This window comes from Triturus cristatus, chromosome 2_1 (genome assembly GCF_964204655.1).
Source record: "Triturus cristatus chromosome 2_1, aTriCri1.1, whole genome shotgun sequence".
In the NCBI taxonomy this organism is placed as follows: Eukaryota; Metazoa; Chordata; class Amphibia; order Caudata; family Salamandridae; genus Triturus; species Triturus cristatus.
The window spans coordinates 74,387,762-74,408,770 of record NC_140581.1 but is presented as its reverse complement, the minus strand read 5'-3'; the positions used below and the strand labels follow the sequence as shown (position 1 = coordinate 74,408,770).

General features: G+C 47.0%; 1 protein-coding gene across 3 annotated transcripts in view; it reads right to left on the bottom strand.

Annotated features, from left to right (window-relative positions):
* Positions 1-21,009, bottom strand: part of LOC146863769 (uncharacterized) — a 207,415-nt gene that overhangs the window by 113,456 nt on the left and 72,950 nt on the right. For all 3 annotated transcript variants that reach the window (XM_085627947.1, XM_085627953.1, XM_085627949.1), the window contains exon 2: positions 3,424-3,509. In XM_085627947.1, coding sequence (XP_085484073.1) covers positions 3,424-3,469 — 46 coding nt within the window. In that variant the 5' untranslated portion in view covers positions 3,470-3,509. The remainder of the gene's footprint in view (positions 1-3,423; positions 3,510-21,009) is intronic.

Here is a 21,009-nt window from a genome sequence, read left to right as displayed (position 1 = left end):
GAGGGTTTGAGAGGGTAGGTAAAAGTGGCGAAGGACAGCAGCTCAATAGATGAGTATTTTAGCGTTGGGCCAGGGTTTATGGCCCCTGGTCCCGGCAGGGCGCGGACGGGCGCGGACGGGCTTGCCTTAGGCGCCCCTTCGGCGCGCCCACGGCGTGCCCGCTGCGCGCGTCCGCTGTGCGTCTGCTCCAGCGCGCTGAAATGTCGTCCCCCTACCGCCCTCCAACCAATCAGCTCTGCCGTGCAGCAGCTGCTAACTCCCTCCCTCTCAGCACTAGACTGCATTCAAAGCGGAAGTGGTGGACCAACAGGAAGTGAGTCAAATGTTTAAATTTTTAAAACACAAGCGTGACTTTGAGCAAATTAAAAAACAATTTTACATTAGAGACAAATATTCGAGCGCTGCTTTACCAAGACACAACATGAGGCAGGACTGCCAGAGAGCTATTGGCGCGTCTCTCGCTTTGTCCGCTGCGCGTCTGCTCCAGCGCGCTGAAATGTCGTCCCCCTACCGCCCTCCAACCAATCAGCTCTGCTGTGCAGCAGCTGCTAACTCCCTCCCTCTCAGCACTAGACTGCGTTCAAAGCGGAAGTGGTGGACCAACAGGAAGTGAGTCAAATGTTTAAATTTTTAAAACACAAGCGTGACTTTGAGCAAATTAAAAAACAATTTTACATTAGAGACAAATATTCGAGCGCTGCTTTACCAAGACACAACATGAGGCAGGACTGCCAGAGAGCTATTGGCGCGTCTCTCGCTTCGTCCCGCAGATGCAAAGCATTGTTTAACCTGCAGTTTTCATGGGCCTAGTGGCACTAGTCCAGGGGAGTCAGAGGGTGCTTCAGGCTCCCTATGGGATCCCTCTGTCTGGGGGAACCGAGAGATTGCTGAGGCTGAGTCTTAGTCAAAGAGTTCCAGGAGCATTGCCACAGGGACAAAGTATGCCTCTTTTGCTTTTGTGCAAAGTCTTGTTGCTCTCAATACTGGTCTCTTGTGGTGTCCTCTTCAACGCAGTCAAGTTCAGATCTGAGGTTCTGGTATCGGGGAGTCCCTTAAATCCTAGATAATAGGGGAGTTAATGGGTATGGGAGCCAGAGGCCAATGGGCTGCTGGTCACTGCAGCCAATCTGCTCCTGAGATGACCATATACTTGGGTGTAGGTCATCTTTTCTTCCCAGAACCCACTATTTCTACCACCTTTCAAGATGGCAGAAGTATTCCTCTGGTCAACAGACCAGGCGGCTCAATCTAGAGGTGTGGCTAGTCTACTAGGGGTGTTCACCTCCTAAAAACCTAATTTTTCCACCTGCCCGGGTACAAATGTCCCTGGGACATGGGGAGGGCTGTTTACTCCTCTGGGAGACAGCCTGGATGCATTTCAGAGGCGGTGCCGCCTTTGAAGCTCACCATCTTGATGCCTGGCAGGAGGTCAGAACCAGTCTTGGCAGCACAGAGAAGCTGGGGCAACCAGGTGGGCAACCTCTAAGGTGTCCACCTAGGTGCATGCCATATCGCCTTGGTGCAAGAATCATTTCAGGGGAGAGAAGGCGCTCAATTTTCTATCGCCCTTGACATATTTAGGCAGTACCATAAGGCGCTATCAACCCCGGGTCTGCCCGGATGCAAGTCCATGTTATTCTTTGGACCGCCTACCACTTCTAGTGTACTTTAATGGTAAAGGCCACTATGGGGAGATATAAGCTTACACTTGCATGTCCACACCTTGAACATAAGTCATCCAGTCTCCTGGGCTCAGGATGCCTTTCTTATGGGTTACTGACATATATTAAAAGCAGTTCATTGACTTTGTCAAACATAGTGAGGGCAAAGTCGAAAAGGAGCAGTTTACACTGTCCCTGCTGTCTGCAATGGCAGGCCTACTGTCATTAGTTTACTTGGGTCACTCAGGGGGGCAAAAACGGTGCTGCAAGCCCTGGAGGCCTGTTTGCCACCCATGTCCTCGGTATCACTAGTACCATATACCAGGGACTTATAAGGGGGGGTAAAGTCCTTATCAATTGGGAATGCTAATTCACACATAACAGTTTTAGGGAAAGAACACTGGCACTGGGGCCTGGGCAGAAGTTTCCAGTACACTTCCAGAGTCATAACTATCAGCATTGGAGCAAAAGGTGGTGGGCGACCATCCAAAAAGGGCCCGTTGCTACAAGACAACTTGCTATGCTGTACTGAATCAAACAGAGAAGGCAGGAATGCACCATATTTGCTAAAATATGGTACATTCCCGCTCTCTTTGTGCATACTACGGCACACTGTGTGCTGCCTGGCGCCAAAGTAGGCACGCTTGCGCCATGGGGCAAGGATGGGCGCCTGCGTTACAGGCAGGATTGCTTTTGTACAGGAAAGGAGACCTTCCTGCACAAAAATACCCTTGGACATATTTTCCTTTTTCTACGTGTGCTGCTGAATGCAGCACTTGTAGAAAGAGGAAAAGAATAAGGAGAAATAAACATATTTCTTGTAGTCATGCCTCTGTTGGTCTGGCGTACCATTTTGACGCATTTGCAAGTTTACTGTTTTGAGTAAATATAAGAATGAACCAAAATCCACCCATGGAATTCCTTCCCAATCCAGAGAAATGCAAAGCAGCACCTTGCACTGCCTTGGGTTACTCTAGATTAGCCATGCTGAGCCACGCAAGGTGGCTTCGCATGGCTTAGTAAGTCTGACTTAAGGGTTTGGGTTGCCTTGCATCGCCTTACATCACTTGTCCCCATGTCCAGTTTATGTACAAGTGAGGTTACATCAGCCTCATGAGCCCATTCATACCAAGTGGATTATCTAGAACTCTTTCATTCCATTGTTGTGTGAACCATTACCAGATTGTTATTTGGAGTCATGGGAAAGGATGTGCACGCTTCTCTGCAAAGGGCTGCACTTACTCCTGTTCCAGAGTAAGAAAGCGAAGAGATGACTTCCAAACTTGGAGGAGAGGGAATGGGGTTTTTCAATGGAGAAAACAAAGGAATGGGAAAATATGCATTTGCGCATCAGGTTGGATTTCTCCAGTGTATAAATCAACACTGTGCATAAATGCTTGGAACATGCCAGCCTAGGGAGTATGTCATATGGAGTACACAACAAGATACTGGGAAATGCCTATCTGTTGCAGCAATCCAGGTGTACTGCTAGACATGTTTGTGCAATGAAAAATAAGTCTGAAAGACTGTTCAAGTTGAGGAATGCATTTCTAGATATATTGTTTTGAGAATTTACCCAGTTTATTCACCACTGATCATTCACAACTCTGTATAATCAACCAAATTCTTTTAATTTATTAGAAAACATCTTTTGATAAGCTTTTTTTAAATGATGAATTACCTGCTATTTAATTCCCCTAGGTGAGTCCTCATAGTGTACCTATGCACATTTGTGTAACACCTGCCATGGGAAGTCACTGACCTGTGATCACCGTTAGAAGAAAAGAGCAGAGACCCATGGAATCCATGTCTTTGCTTTGTTTCACTCAGCTCCAAGAATCCTGGCTCCTGAAAAACATAAAAATATGAATACTGTCTATGAGGTCTAAAGCAATGGAATCTAGGAAGAAATTTAGAGTGCTTGGAAACTACAGTACAGCATTATGAATATTTTGATTTTAGTGCAGTATGCCAAAATTCAGTGACTAGATCATCTGATCTTGAATTTGATAAAAACTACAGGGGAGTTCTTACTTTCTTTCTGTTAAAGTGCAAATATTTCTTGCTCATGCACTGCTATAATGTATCAACGCATGCGCACATATTACATCTGTAATATCTCACAGTGATAGTATATTTATAATATAATAATATTTATATATATTTCTCAAGTCTCCATATATACATATATGTTCACTAACAAAACAAATGTGATTGAGTTGTTATAGTTAGGTAAAAAATTTTGTTTAAACGTAACATTTTACACTAAAATAAACACTGAAATACATCAGGTACAGATTACTGAAGTAAATATAACTTGCACCCTTGCCATGCACATAGTCGTCATCATTTCAAATGTTAACAAAGATGTTATCTATGATGTCACAGAACATATCATGAGTGATATAATATTTCAGGTCATAAGTAGAGCACAGTTAAGGCATGGTAAAGCCCTGCATCCAAACACCATGCAGGCAGCCAACCCCTCCCCACCCGTCATGCACGGCTGTGTTTGGTAATGGGGGCCACAACAGTTCCCTTCATTTTGCTGCCGGTCAATCAGAGAGCAAGATCCTGTGGGACTTGCAGAAGCTTCTTGCTCCTGTGATACTAGCTGGAAAATAAGCCCCCTCAGTCAATCAGATAGCTTTTTTGTTTGAAATTACGTGCCCCCACAAGAGTCTTGCAAACATAATCGTTTAGATAACTATCTATACATTTGTAACCTTAATTGCGCTAAAACTATGGAATCGATTTGCAACAAATCATGCTTTCTGGGTAAAAAAATCTAGCTTACAGCCAATTGTGATGTAATCCTGTTCAGACATTTTAGCTGTGGCAGAATCTAAAATTCCCTATGGAAATTGCATTTGGAAAATGTGTTTTGGGACCCCACTTTCCTTGAGTTCTGCTTGACAGATCACTCCGAAACTTTCAAGGAAGGAGCCGAGGTGAATTAATCTTTTTAAGAAAGTTTCATCAAGATTTGCCAAATGGTGTCAAAATCATTAGCAAACAAAAAATATATTTTCCGATAGTAACCTAGTCATACATATAATTACGCAGTCGCAAACATCACTGTGGAAAAAACATAAATATAAATATACCTGTTAAGTGGATGCGCAGCATGGCAAGGGAATGCACAGGGACACTGTTTCCTTTGCGAAGGGATTTGGAAAGAATACAGGCACTGCAGGAGATTAACATTTTAATTGCATCAATGCATTTTTATGAGCTTATTCAGCACATGGAAAGTATGTAAAATAAAATGGAAAGTCTGCAGTGTCCCCTCAAATAATGAATTAATATGGAAAACTGAATTGCAGGCATTTACCTAATGCATTCTGGACATTGAAGTATATCAAGACTACGTAGTGACACTGTAATTTTGAAAGGGCAGATAAAAAACCTTTAGCTATGTCCCAATGGTCAAGATGGCTGTCAAGTACCAACTCACAAACTGTAGCTTCCACAGGAGCAGATGCAAATTTTCCTCAATCCTCTACTCCACTACAGCGAGCTTAAATGCTCGCTAGAATCAGTGAGGGGGAAAGGGGATTGGGACGAGAAAGACAGACTGCACTGCTTCGTCATCTTCAGGACTGGACTCTAGAAATTCTTTGTGTTGAATCCTGCAACAAATTGTAACACGTAACCACAGTAAACAGTGCCTCACCTTCCTCATACACTACAACTTCAAGGTTATATATATATATATATATTGTGAGAAGTTGGCCTGGCATATGCTGGTCACTAGTTATAGTGTGCAGTTCCTCAGACAGATGGGGGGGTGTGAAGAGAAAGAAGATAGAGGAATTCCTCTATTCGGAACTAGGGTCCTCACACACCCAGCAAGCTAGGTGTCATGCTTCATCATATGGACCTGCTCCTCGTCGGGCCGGCGCTGCAATGCCCGACGGGCACCCTGAAAGGGGCTCTTTGGCGGAGATCTTCAGTTCCTGGCCGTATGATGCAGTGTGTGTGAGAGGGACCTAGCGGTGTAGATGTGAGTGCAGGAAAGTGAATTAAAACAAGTTAGAGGGTCCAAAAATAATTTTATTGGGAGTGGCTCTCTACCTGAATAAAAAGTGGAAACAGAGTATTCCCGGGTCGAGCGGCGCGAGGGTAGGTTGATACCCCCTACTGGCAACAACCTTTAAAACACCAGAATCTTGGTGTCCAGGTGGCGCCACGGCCACGGATAGGAGCATGGTACTAAACCATTTTAGGTTCCCCTAGGCATATGGCGAGACCGTTCCCATATAACAGGTAGTAGGTAACAACTGTACTTACCGCTTTGTGTAGATTTTTGACAGCTTGTATAGGTCCTGAGGAATTGCCACGGATCACTAGGACCATTGGGCAAGAAACATGTCGACCAGCACAGATGAGCTTAGCCAAGCTGAATCATAACATCAGCTAGCTGCCATTCTGTTTCCACTTTTTATTCAGGTAGAGAGCCACTCCCAATAAAATTATTTTTGGACCCTCTAACTTGTTTTAATTCACTTTCCTGCACTCACATCTACACCGCTAGGTCCCTCTCACACACACTGCATCATACGGCCAGGAACTGAAGATCTCCGCCAAAGAGCCCCTTTCAGGCTGCCCGTCGGGCATTGCAGCGCCGGCCCGACGAGGAGCAGGTCCATATGATGAAGCATGACACCTAGCTTGCTGGGTGTGTGAGGACCCTAGTTCCGAATAGAGGAATTCCTCTTTCTTACGGTCTCTTCTTTCTCTTCACACCCCCCCATCTGTCTGAGGAACTGCATACTTTTTCTTTTCTATATGACTAACTGGGCATGTATGTTGGACCTCCTTAAATAAAAGCCCTTCAGTCCCTCCTTTGTCTATATACACTAGTTATAGTGGCCACCTTGCACCAGTCCAATTCGACTCTTATGGTAGATAGGTTTAAGACAACCTTTTAAAGAAAGCTATCCTAGTGGTAGCTGTGGAGGGCAGCCTTCAGGCTAAGTGTCTGAGGAATGTAAAGAAGCTTGTTTTACCTTATAATCTCTTGATTTACCAAATGAAAGGACACCACACAGGTATATATATCAAATATATATGTATTTATTTCTAGACACACTCTACCAATCTCTTTATGAGATTAGAAGTCAGGAACACATTCAAATATCAACGTTTCACAATAAGTTAAGCACAAATATGGCTGGGGCCCTAGGGGCGTACCAGACCATATACTAAAAAAGAGGTTTAGGAAAGTCGACTTGCAAGGGGACAAGGCCTAGGGCCTGTAGAATCGCTGGGGCTTCACTAATGCAGCAAAAGCAGGTAAGTAAAAGACCCACGGGAGACGTGTGCAGTGTGAGAACACAGCCGCGAGTTCCCTATTGCTTTCAATGGAGCAAGTTGCGGTTGAATTTTTAAAGTTTAAGGGTACTTTGAGTAAGTCTACAAGCAAGCCACTTACAAGGTAAGTAATTTGAGGGCCAACACACACTAGGGCACCAGAGTGCACAAGTTACCTCACCCAGGGAAGCCAGGTGCATAGGTGTCTTTTGGTGTCGGGTCGCGTCGCTGTTTTCTATGGAGACCAAAGAAGATTTGCTGCTTGCGAAGACTGAAGAAGTGGCCGGTGGAATCCAAGGCTGGATTCAGGATGAAGATGACCTGAAAGCAGAAGGGACAGTGTTCACAGTCACTTGCCAGTGACCCGGGGCCAGGAAGATGGATGCCCACGGAAGTCGGTGATTTCAGGTGATCATAGGTGTTTTGACTCTTCGCTCACGAGGACCATGAGGCATTGACGATGACCAGCAGCTGGATTCGGAGTGTCCCACAATGTCTGCAGCTTACTGAGGTGTCGGCAAATGGATTGGAGCCAACAAGCCTTGGCTACAGCAAGTCTTGTGGAAAGTGAATAAAGACAGCGGTGCAGACCAGCAAGGTCTGATAGACTCACCCAGCAATGGTTAGTGAGAGCAGGCCTAGAGCAATCAGGCGAGCCCTTTGGTTTAAAGAAAAAGTCTTCGGGGGACCCACAAGTCAACGGGCAAGGGATCGCAAAGATGCCTCATGAGGAAATGCTTCACAGAAGCCCACGTTCACTCGAACGGGGTAGGCCTCTGAAATTTGCTGCAAAGCCTGCTGGAGGCTTGGGCCACAAATGGTCTAATGCACAAGTTCATAGAATGTTGTGTGAAGGGGTTGCACTTGACAATAGTGAACAGTACCCAGGTATTGCTATTCCTCGTCACTCGTGGGGTCCATCGCCTCAGCTCTGCTGGGGACTCACAATGGCTGTCGAGAAGTCAGGAAATCTACTTCCAGGGCTGCAGGGACTTCGAACTCTGGCGGGAGCGGGAAAGTTTGCGACTGTTGATTAGAGTTTCTGGTGCCTGCCAAGCAGCGGAGTCACTCCTTGACTCCAAGGGAGATTCTTCTGTCTTCCAAAGGTAGTGGAACGTCGAAAGGCTAGGATTCTTCTTGTAGAGCATTGTCCAGGGATATCTGATTTGCAATGGCAAGGTTTTCCTATCTTATACTAAAGGTAGGGGAGGGACTAGCTCTATGACCACTCCTCTGGGAGGGTCAGGGTAGGGGGTGGTTACACCCACTTCCCTTTGTCCAGTTTCATGTCAGAGCAGGGACAGGTAGCCCCTGAACCGGTTTGAGCTGGCATATGCCCAGAGGAGCGTACTGCTCCACCAGTGCAGGACTTCAAAGCCCTCTAGAAGTGCACCCACCCAGCCCAAAAACACTAAATCCTGTCTGGAAGGTAGTGACACCTCCCTGTGACAGGATGCCTATTTTTGGGCCTCCTCCACTGCGAGTTTCAGTCAGCAGCAGGAGGGCAGCCCAGTGTCTGTGCTGGTGGCATCCATTTTGTGATGCCAGGGCTCTTTCAGATTTCTACAGTGTTACCACAGTAGGTACATGTCGTCCCCTCTAGAAGGGTGGAATCATACTCCCACACCAGTGACTGGTGTGGGGGTATGATTCCAAGTTGTTTGACACCAAACATGACATGTTTTGATGCAGTCATTCCAAAGTTAGCATTTACCGGTAGTTTATAATGCACTTAACAGTATATGGTTTAACCACATCCAGAAACAGCCACAGAGAATAGACTCTGCCAGCTGCAGAGGGGTCCTGCTCATACAGAGGCACCCCCTCACATTGTAAACCAAGCACCCTGCCCTTAGGATTGATAGGGCCTGCCTTAGTGGTGACTGATAGGTTTATATGTGTGTGTATGGTGAGATATAGAAACCTATACCTCAGTGAGGACTGCTAACACTACCTCACCCAGGCTGCAGTAGCAGGCCTGTGGTGTCAGATTTAGTCTGCTTCCCAGAGGTGGCATAATACATGCTTCAGCCCCTGGTAGGCCTGTGAAGTACCTATGCCCTTGGTACCTAGGTTACCATATACTAGGGGCTCATAAGGTACCACTGCATTCAATCACTAGTGCATCTAATATGCACTCCAATCATTTAAGGGAGTAAGCAGATAGGCTGGGGTCCTGGATAGCAGGATCCCAGCCAGACTAGTCAACAACCATTCAAACAGCAGGAAAAAAGTGCAAGTACCATCATGCAAAGTGGCGCTTACTGCAAGCCGCGCCCACGATGGGCAGACTCTTTTCAATAAATTAAGAGTAAATCAACAGGTGAGGTTTCTGTGCCTCTGTGAACTCATGATTAAGAGGCGTTTGCCTCTTAATCATGGAGTGCTTATTAGATGCACTAGTGATTGAATGCAGTGGTACCTTATGAGCCCCTAGTATATGGTAACCTAGGTACCAAGGGCATAGGTACTTCACAGGCCTCCATAACTTTTTTAGTATACAGAAAGAATTATAGACTTTGAAACAGCACCTTATATTATATTAAGATTGTTTGTAATATAGCACAATATTCTTGCACTTTGTATACTTGCACTATCTTGATTGGCGCTCTGATATAGACATGTCACTGTACATTTAGGATGGCTATCTGTATCATGTATGCCCATTGATTATGTACACAACCAGGATTTACCCACTTGGGTCTCATTTGCACACATTGCGTCTTTTGCATGGCAGATTGCGTTGTTGCACATGCAGGTGTTCAGTTTTTTACATACAAAACATTCAAAGCTTGTTTTAAAACTGCCACTGTCCTTTGGTTTTTACCTTTAATTTAGTTTGCACCTTATATCAGTGCTTTCTTTGTTTTTAAGGATTGTTGTACCAATTGGTGAGCAAATTTCGTGACTTTTATGTATTTTACTAAAAGTGAACTACGAATAGCCTTGTACAAAATCTTCAAAATTTTCAATGTATTTCTTTCATGTCTATCACGCCAATTATGCGTTAGCCAATCATGTTTGTTATACCTTGCACTTGCACTTTAAATTGCCCCTGCATAGCCTCGGCGTCATGTGATCAAGGCCTTTCGTAGGCTGAAACGCGTCATGCAGGCATTGCTGTCAAAATGAAAATAAATTAAATTTCTCACCCGCATCCTGGGTCAGCCTTCGTTTGTTCCTGGTCTCCTTTGGATCTTTGGTGCACAGGAGCGCTTTAAACGAAATACTCCGTAATATATATATATATATATATATCCTCCAAAGTTGCTCCAGCAGTCTGAGGCCGCACTCCATTGAAGGTAAGAAACATCTTTATTAACTATAAAACAGACAGCTTCCCCTCCCCTACTTGTGTCCCTGGCCTGACGCGTTTCAATGGAATCTTCCATCTTCTTCAGAGGCCTCCGTGAGCAGGAAAAATAACGTGCATGACCCGTCGCCCCCGCATGCTCTTTAAAGTATAAGTACCTTTAATTGGCCCCCGGTGTGCCAATTGTTCACATTCACATTGCATGCTGGGCAACGTAGTCCATTTAAAACACCAATTACACCCTCCAGTGGGTTACATGCTCACGTGTTTTTTTCGGGACAAATCCTGCAGCCCATATTGAGCCTCTGGAGAAGACTCTGTGTATTTGAATCTGTACACCTCCAAACGCCCAATCCAAGGAAAAGTTCATCCTCGAGCGGACCCGGTGTCTTTTCCCCGGGCGGCGCGTCGCCCCCCTGGCCTAAGGCACGCCGTGAATCATAACCTCAAAAGTTGCTCCAGCAGTCTGAGTCCGCACTCCATTGAAGGTAAGAAACATCTTTATTAACTGTAAAACAGACAGCTTCCCCTCCCGTACTTGTGTCCCTGGCCTGATGCGTTTCAATGGAATCTTCCATCTTCTTCCGAGGCCTCCGTGAGCAGGAAAAATAACGTGCATGACCCGTCGCCCCCGCATGCTCTTTTCAGGTTTCAGAGATGTTATAGTTAGGCATTAGCAATTAAAAAACCCTAGATATTCACTGAAAAAAACATAGGTTTCAGGGACGTTATAGATAGGTTGACATTTCACTCATACAACACCAGAGAAATTCAGCCGTTAACTATAACTCGCGCCCCCACAATGCACTGCTGATGACGTCACTTATTACATTACTCATGACATGGTCAGTGACATCACTCATGAAATCCCTGATGACATCTCAAATGACATCACTCATGACATCACTGATGACACCATCCTCTTAATATCTGATATACCTCCTCACACCGTGATATAACCTTTCATACACCCCTCTAAAATACAGACTACCATTTTTGAAACCATAGACACATCAATACCAGTTAGTACATACCCACTCACTGATTCATAGGTCTAGACACACATCCACTCACTCACCCATACAGGAGAAGTGTAGGCCGGAGGGAAGATGATCCGGAACCTTAGTAGTGGAGGATGGGTAGATCGTTAATGATCCAACCTCGCGGTGGGGGGGCAAGCCTCATGCGATGGAAAGAGTGGTTTCCGACAACGGAGTTCAAGCGATGCGAGATAGAAGAAGTATATTATTTGTTTCGCCATTTGAGTATTTACTGAAAGAAACAACCACGAAACTGCCTGAGTCTTTTGTACTTCACTGTTTGTCTGATATGTAAGTCCCCTGATACAGGCTTGTATCCACTGTCATTTGACTTGCATTTTATGTACCATTGTTGAAACATTGTTTATATTAAATGTGCCTTTGTCCGGCTGGATATTGGCATAAATATAGCACTGATTGAGGCTATATTCATTGCATTACTACCCTCTAGTTTTTCAGGGCCCCTGTCTCTTGTAACTATAATTAGTGGACAGCATATACCAGGACAACTTCTCACACGGTACAGAAAGGCAAGAGAGTGCAGACATTTGCGAGAGAGGTGCAGAAAGAGGCAAGTGCAGAAAGAAAGAAGCAACAGAAGTGCAGAAAGAGGCAAGAGGGGTGGAGAATGAGGCGAGAGAAGTACAGAAAGAGGCAAGAGAGTTGAAGAAACAGGCAAAAGAGGTGCAGAAAGAGGGAACAGGGGTGTAGACAGATGCAAGAGAGGTGCAGAAAGAAGCAAGGGCAGTGCAGAAAGATGCTATAGGGGTGTAGAAAGAGGCAAGAGAAGTGCAGAAAGAAGCAAAAGAGGTGCAGAAAGAGGCAAGAGTGGTGCAGACAGAGGCAAGAGAGTTGTAGAAAGGTACAGAAAGAGGCAAGAGAGGTGTAGAAATCAATCAATCATTGAATTTGTAAAGCGCACTACCTACCCGTGAGGGTCTCAAGGCGCTGAGGGGGGGCAAGAAATGTGCAAGAGAGCTGCAGAAAGAAGCAAGAACAGTGCAGAAAGAACCAACAAAGGTGCAGAGAGAGGCCAGAGGGGTGTAGAATGAGGTAAGAGAAGTCCATAAAGAAGCAAAAGAGATGCAGAAAGAGGTAAGAGGGGAGCAGACAGAGGCAAGAGAGCTCCACAAAAGGCAAGAGGGATGCAGAAACAGGCAAGAGAGGTGCAGGAAGGGGGAAAGGGGTACAGAAAGAGGCAATAGGGGTGCAGAAAAGTGCTGAAAGAAGCAACAAAGGTGCAGAAAGAAGCAAGAGAAGTGACGAAAGAGACAAGAGAGTTGCAGAAAGAAACACAAGAGGTGCAGAAACAGACAAGAGGGGTGCAGAAAGAGGCAAGAGAAGTGCAGAAAGACGCAAGTGAGTTGCTAGAACAGGCAAAAGTGGTACAGAAAGAGGTAAGAGTAGTTCAGAAAGAAGTAACAGACGTGCTGAAGGAGGCAAGAGAACTGCAGAAAAAGGCAGGAGAGTTGCAGAAACAGGTACGAGCTTTGCAGAAAAAGGGAACAGGGGTGCAGAAAGAGGCAAGAGAGATGCAGAAAGAGGGAAGAGGGGTGCTGAAAGAAGCATTAGGAGGTACAGTAAGGGGCAAGAGGGTTCCAGAAAGAGGCAAGAGAAATGCTGAAAGAATCAATCAGGGCAGGGGGGAACTGTAAGCGTGCTACTCACCCGGGGGGGTCAGCAGCTTCGTTCAGCTGAATAGCCAGGGGAGCGTCTGATGTCGATCGGGAGCTCTTTGGAAGTGTGGAGATTCATCGAGGACAAGGTGGGTGGATCGAAGGTTCCTTTGGGGTACGTGGAGGGTGATTCTGTGTTTGAGGTATTGGGGTCTGGTGTTATGTAGGCATTTGTAGATGTGGATGAGTATCTTGAAGGTGACTCTCTTCTCGACGGGGAGCCAGTGGAGCTTTTGTAGGTGTTGGCTGATGTGCTTGTGTCGAGGGATACTGAGGACGAGTCTGGTGGTGGTGTTGTGTAACGTCTGGAGCTTGCGAAGTAGAGACTTCTTTATGCCAGCGTAGAGAACATTTCTGTAGTCCAGCCTGCTGGTGATGAATGCATGGGTGACTCTCTTCCTTGACTCGAGGGGGATCCATTTGAAGGTCTTACAGAGGATGCTGAAGCAGTTGGAGGCAAAGGTGTTGATCTGTCAGTTCATGGAGAGGGATGAGTTGAGTATTATGCAGTGGTTTTGAGCATGGTCCATGGGGGTCAGGGCTGGCGAGGGCGGTGAGCCACCAAATGTTGTTCCATGCCGATGGGTGGTTCCAAGGACGAGGACTTCTGTCTTCTCCGAGTTGAGCTTTAGGCAGCTGTTGCTCATCCAGGCTGCAACGTCCTGCATTCCTTACAGGAAGTTGAGTTTCGTTGTGGCGGGGTCCTTGGTGAGGGAGAGGATGAGCTGGGTGTTGCCCACGTAGGGTACTACTGACGGGCAATGGTGGCAAGGGCGGCATGTAGATGTTGAAGAGGGTTGGGCTGAGCAATGATCCCTGCGGAACTCTGCAGTTGATTTTTGTGGGATTGGAGAGGAAGGGTGGCAGTCTGATCCTTTGGCTTCTGCCGGTGAGGAACGACCGGATCCAGTCGAGGGTGGTTCATTGTATGCCGGCATTGTGTAGTCTGGCTGTGAGTGTGCATTTTGAAACGGTGTTGAATGATGCTGACAGGTAGAGTAGAATCAGGGGTGCGTGGTGGCCTTGGTCTAGGAGGGTGCAGATGTCATCTGTGATGGCAAATAGGTCAGTGTTGGTGCTGTGGTTGCTGTGGAATCTGTACTGACAAGGGTCAAGGATGACGTTATCTTTGATGAACCTTTTTAGTTCTGCGTTGACGTCTTCTCCGTGACTTTCGCCTCAAAGGGGAGGAGCGAGATTGGCCGGTAGTTCTTAAGGTTCAACGGGTCTGCTGAGGGCTTCTTGAGCAGGGGCCTGATGTCGGCGCGTCTCCAGTCATGGGGAAGGTGCCGTTCTGGAAGGTGGTGTTGATGATGTTGTAGTTTGGGTGCGATGGTGGCGGTGGCTCTGTGGTAGATGTTTGGTGCGTAGGGGTCTGTGGGGGCCCCTGAGTGGATGCCTTTCATGGTTGATGTGGACTCTTTAGTCGTGATCGTGTCAAGGAAGATATGGTGGGCTGGCTGGTGTTGCCGTCAGTCGGGATGGCTGCGGAGTCGGGCATATTTTTGCTGAAATTGTTGTAGAGGATTTAGATCTTCAGATGGAAGTAGGATCCGAGCTTGTTGCAGAGGTCCTGGGAGGGGGTGATGTTCGTGGCTACGCTGTGGGGCTTGGTGAATTCCTGGATGACGATGAAGAGTTCCTTGGTGTTACTGGAGTTGGCGAGGATTTTGTAATGGATGAATGTCCTTTTGGTGGTTCTAATGCGTTGGTGGTATTTTGTCATGGCGTCCTTGTAGGTGGTGTAGTTTTCAGGTGTCTTGCTGTTTCTCCAGTTCTTCTCCAGGCACCTGCAGGTGCGTCTGGCATCTTGGAGATCAGTGGTGAACCAGGTGGGTTTCCTGCGCTTCTGTTTGTCAGGGTTGCATAGCAGGGCGAGCTTGTATGTGCAGTTGGAGACCCATGTGTGGCAGTTCCTGGCTGCAAGGTTGGCGTTGGTTGCAGTGGTCGGGATTGTGCGGTTGAGGGTGGAGTCGAGTTGCTCCTCGGTGACTCTGCTTCAGTTTATTCGTGGGGGCGCAATGTGGGTTTGGGTGGCTTGGATTTGTGATTGTCGACGAGAAAGTGTACACAGTGGTGGTCAGTCCATGGGGGTTGCGTGGTGTGACTGAAGTGGATGGTGCAGAAGAATAGGGAAGAGAGGGGCAGAAAGAGGGAAGAGGGTTGCAGAAAGAGGCAAGAGGGGTGCAGACAGAAGCAAGAGAGGTGCAAAAAGAAGCAAAAGAAATTCAGAAAGAGGCAACAGAGGTACAGAAAGAAGCGGCAGAGGTGCAGAAGGAGGCAACAGAAGTGCAGAAAGAGGTAACAGAGGTTCACAAGGAGACAAAAGATGTGCACAAAGAGACAAGAGAGGTGCAGAAAGAGGGAAGACAAATGCAGAAAAAGTCAACGGGGTACAGAAAGAAGCTAGAGAGGTGCCGGAAAAAAACAGGAGCAGTACAGAAAAAAGTAACAAAGATGCAGAAAGAGGCAAGAAAAGTACAGAAAAAAGACAAGAGAGGTAAAGAAAGAGGCAAGAGTGGCACAGAAAGAGGCAAGAGGGGTGCAGAAATGTACAAGGGAGGTGCAGAAAGAAGCTAGAGAAGTGCAGAAGGATGCAACAGAAGCATAGAAAGAGGCAAGAGGGGTGCAGGGAGAGGCAAGAAGGGCAGAAAGAAGCAAGAGAGGTGCAAAAAGAGGCAAGAGAGGTACATAAAGAAGCAAGAGAGGTACAGAAATAGGCAAGAGAGGTGTGGAAAAAGGGAAGAGGGGTGAAGAAAGAGATAAAAGAGGTACAGAAAGAGAGGAGAGGGGTACAGAAAGAGGCAAGAGGTATGCAGAGAGAAGCAAGAGAGTTACAGAAAGAAGCAAAAGAAATTCAGAAAGAGGCAACAGAGGTGCAGAAAGAAGCAACAGAGGTGCAGAAAGAGGCAAGAGAAGTACAGAAAGAGGTAAGAGAGGTGTACAAAGAGACAAAAGAGGTGCACAAAGAGACAATAGAGGTGCAGAAAGAGGGAAGACAAGTACAGAAAGAGTCAACAGTGTCCAGAAAGAAGTTAGGGAGGTGAAGAAAGAAGCAGGAGATGTGCAGAAAGAAGCAACACATTTGCAGAAAGAGGCAAGAGAAGTGCAGAAAGAGGCAAGAGAAGTACAGCAAAAAGGCAAGACAGGTACAGAAAGAGGCAAGAGAGGCAAAGAAAGAGGCAAGTGATGCACAGAAAAGAAGCAAAAATGCTACAGAAAGAGGCAAGAGAAGTGCACAAAGAGGCAAGAGAGGTGCAGAAATTTATAAGAGAGGTCCAGAAAGAAGCAAGAGAAATGCAGAAGGATGCAACAGAAGTACAGAAAGAGGGAAGAGGGGTGCAGAGAGAGGCAAGAAGAGCAGAAGGAAGCAAGAGAGATGCAGAAAGAGGCAAGAGAGGTACAGAAAAAAGCAAGAGAGGTACAGAAACAGGCAAGAGAGGTGCAGAAAGAGGGAAGGAGGAGCAGAAGTAGGCCAGAGAGGTACAGAAAGAAGGAAGTGGGGTACAGAAAGAGGCAGGAGGGATATAGAAAGAAGCAAGATAGGTGCAGAAAGAGACAAGAGGGGTGCAGCAAGAGACAAGAGAGGTGCAGAAAGAAGCATGAGAGATACAGAAAGAAGCAAGAGAAGTGCAGAATGAAGCCACAGGGGTTAAGAAAGAGGCAAGAGGAGAGCAGAAAGAAGCAACAGAGGTGCAGAAGGAGGCAAGAGAACTGCAGAAAGAAGCAAGAGAGGTACATAAACAGGCAAGAGAGGGACAGAAAAAGGGAACAGGGGTACAGAAACAGGCAAGAGAGGCGCAGAAAGAGGGAAGAGGGATACAGAAAGAGGCAAGAGGGGTGGAGAAAGAATCAAGAGATATACAGAAAAAAGTAAAAGAAATTCAGAAAGAGGCAGCAGAAGTGCAGAAAGAGGCAACAGAAGTATAAAGAGGCAAGAGAGGTGCACAAAGAGACAAAGGAGGTACACAAAAAGGGAAGAGGTGTGCAGACAGAAGCAAGATGGGTACAGAAAGAGGCACAAGAGGTGCAGAAACATGCAAGAGAAGTGCAGAAAGAGTCAAGAGAAGTGCTGAAAGAAGCGACAAAGGTGCAGAAAGAAGCAAGAGAAGTGATGAAAGAGATGAAAGTTGCAGAACGAAACCAGAGCAGTGCAGAAAAAAGCAAGAGAAGTGCAGAAAGAGACAAGAGGGGTGCAGAAAGAGGCAAGCTTAGTACAGAGAGAAGCAACAGAAATACAGAAGGAGGCAAGAGAACTGCAGAAAGAGGCAAGAGAGTTGCAGAAACCGGCATGAGAGGTGCAGTAAAAGGGAACAGGGAAGCAGAAATAGGGTCAAAAGGTGCAGAAAGAGGGAAGAGGGGTGCAGGAAGAGGCAAGAGGGGTGCAGAAAGAAGCAAGAGAGGTGCAGAAAGAAGTTAGAGAGATGAAGTAAGAAGCAAATTAAATTCAGAAAGAGGCAACAGAGGTGCAGAAAGAAGCAGCAGAAGTGTACAAAGAAACAAAAGAGGTGCACAAAGAGACAAGAGAGGTGCAGAAAGAGGGAAGATGAGTGCAGAAAGAGTCAACGGGGTGCATAAATAAGCTAGAGAGGTGCAGAAAGAAGCAGGAGAGGTGCAGAAAGAAGCAAAAAAGGTGCAGAAATAGGCAAGGTAAGTGCAGAAAGAGGCAAGAAGAAGTACAGAAAAAAGGCAAGAGAGGTACAGAAAGAGGCAAGAGAGTTGGAGAAAGAGGTAAGAGAGGTGCTGTAAGAGGCAAGAGAGGTGCACAAAGAAGCAAGAGAAGTACAGAAAGAGGCAAGAGGAGTGCAGCGAGAGGCAAGAAGTGCAGAAAGAAGCAATAGAGGTGCAGAAAGAGGCAAGAGAGGTGCAGAAAGAAGCAAGAGAAGTACAGAAAGAAGCAAGAGGAGTGCAGAAAGATGCAACATAGGTGCAGAAAGAGCCAAGAGGGGTGAATAAAGAGGTAAGAGAAAGCAGATAGAGGTAAGAGAGGAGAGGAAAGAGGTAAGTGAGGTACAGAAAGAGGCAAGAGAAGTGCAGAATAAAGCAACAGGGGTGCCGAAAGAGGCAAGGGTAGTGCAGAACAAAGCAAGAGAAGTACAGAAACAGGCAAGAGATGTACAGAAAAGGGGAACAGGGGTGCAGAAAGAGGCAAGAGATGTACAGAAATAGGTAAAAGGGGTACAGAAAGAGACAAGACGGATGCATAAAGAAGCAAGAGAGGTACAGAAAGAACAAAAAGAAATTCAGAAAGAGGCAACAGAGGTGCAGAAAGAAGCAGCAGAGGCGCAGAAAGTGGCAACAGAAGTGCAGAAAGAGGCAAGAAAGGTACACAAAGAGACAAAAGAGGTGCACAAAGAGGGAAGAGGGGTGCATACAGAGGCAAGATGGGTACAGCAAGAGCCAAGAGGGCTGCAGAAAGAGGCACGAGAGGTGCAGAAACATGCAAGAGAAGTGCAGAAAGAGGCAAGAGAAGTGCTGAAAGAAGCAACAAAGGTGCAGAAAGAAGCAAGAGAAGTTATGAAAGAGACAAGAGTTGCAGAAAGAAGCAAGAGAGGTGCAGAAAAAAGCAAGAGGCATGCATAAAGAGACAAGAGGGGTACAGAAAGAGGCAAAAGTAGAGTAGGAGAGTAGGATCTGCTTCACATGGGTACTCTCACTTTTTGCTGATGTTTCACTGTTTTTCAACCTTAGTCTGGCTGGGGCCCTGCTATCCAGGAACCCAGCCTAGTTGCTTTATCTCTAAAATGGCTTCCCTGTACATAAGGTACAGCTCTGATTGGATTCTGGAGTGCCCTTATACGTCCCTAGTATATGGAATACTATGTACCCCGGGTATAGGTACCCACGAGGCCTACCAGGGGCTGCAGCATGTATTATGCGACCCCTGGGAAGCCCTCCAAAATGACACCACAGTTCTGCTACTGCAGCCTGGGTAATGTGGTGCATGCACCCCTTACTGTGATATAGGCTACCTATATCACTACCAATGCACACACATGGAAACCTATAAGTCACTCCTATGGTAGGCCATAACAATCCTGAAGGCAGAGTGCTTGGTTTTTATGTGAGAGGGTGCCCCTATATGAGCAGAGCCCCTCTGCAGCATTCGGAGACAATCCTCTGATGCTGGTGCAGCCTGACCATATACTCTTAAGTGCATTATAACCTCACGGTAAATGCTAGCTTAGGGATGGCTGCATGGAAACATGTCGTGTTTCGTGTCAAACACTTTGGAATACTACCCCCCCCCCGCCAGTTCTGGCAGCGGGGGTAGCATTCCACCCTTCTAGAGGGAGAGACATGCACCCACCGGTCTACCCGGTATTAACTTCACAGAGCCCTGGCATCACAAAATGGATGCCACTGCCACAGACATGGGTCTGGCCTCCTGCTGCAGACCGCAATTCCAGCAGGGGAGGCCTGAACAATAGGTTTCCTGTCACAGGAAGGTGTAACCACCTCCCCAGACAGGATGATGTGTATTGGGGCAGGGCGGGAGCACTCTGGTGCTTTGAAGTCCTGCACTGGGCGCACATTTGGTGTCCCTGTGCATAGTCCAGTTCAAACCTTTTGCAGGGGCTACCAGCCCCTGCTCTGGCACAAAACTGGACAAAGGAAATGGGTGTAACCACCCCTCTTTCCAAACCCTCCCATAGGTGGGTCCCCAGAGTAAGTCCAACCCTCTCCTTGGATATAAAGTAGGAACCCCAGTCCTTAGGACTTTAGATTATGGCTGGACGAAACTCTGAATGTGAATCCTGGACCTTCGATACTCTACTTCAAGATTAGAGGACTGAAGAATCTCTCTTGTGGTCAAGGAGTGACACCCCTGCTTGGCAGGCACCAAAGAAGCAACTGTTCGGTCTGCATCGCTGAAGCTCCCGCCGGAGGCCGAAGTCTTTGCATCACCAAAGGTAGATTTCCAGACTTCACCTAGGCTGCCCTGACACCACAGCAAAGCTGAGGCACGTAGCTGTCGTGGGTAACGTGGAACCGTGACCCCTGGACACCGAGAACTTTTGTAACTGCATCATTTTCCTGGCATCCCTCGAAGTTGTGCTTTGGGCTCTGAGTAGCCCCAGTCACGAGCACCAAGGGCACTGAAGATCACTTGCCTCCACTCCATGAGTGTCCCGTGGGCCAACTCCAAGTCTGACTGCTTGAGGCTCCTTTGCGATCTCTAGTTCGTTAGTTAGTGGGTCCTCACAAAGGCAACTTTTCTTCTGTTTGGGCTTTCCTGGTTGCTCCAGACGTGCCCTGACTTACCCTCACTGGGTGAGTCCCTCAGAGGTCGCTGGTCTGCACCAACGTCCTTTCTCTATTTCCAAGGGACTTGCCGTTGCCAAGACTTGTTGGGTCCAATCTGTTTGCCGACTCTGCAGCACTCGACAGACTTTGTGGGACAGCTCGAATCTAGCTCCTGGTTGGCATCGAGGCCTCCTGGACCTCGTGGCTGAAGAGTCAAGACACCCATTAACTCAACTGAAGCACCCGACATTGGTGGGCATTCAACTATCGTGCCCCTGGTCACTGGCAAGTGACCCAGACTCTGTCCCCTCTGCTTTCAGGTCTTCTTCTTCCTCGATTCAGGCTTGGATCGCACCGGACACTCTTCTCTTTCACGGCAGCAGCCCTTTCGAGAAGCTCACCATAGAAAACGATGACAATTCCCGATACCATATGACACGTATGCACCCGGCTCCCCTGGGTGAGGTAACACTGGTACTACGGTACTTACATGGGTGTGGGCTCTAGAAACTCTTAAGATTAAAGGGGTTAACTGGAAGTCCTCTCCGAAGTGTCCTTTTTCTTCTAATTTCCAACCGCGACTTTCCCCATAGAAGTTAACGGAAATTCGTGGCTGTGTTCTCACACTGCACGCGTCCCCCGTGGGTCTCCTGTGTCACTACCTTGGCTGCTTCCTTGTGGTCCAAACACTTCTACAGGCTCTAGGCCTTGTGTCTAGCTCAGTCGTGGTTCTTATACCACTATTTTGGTATATG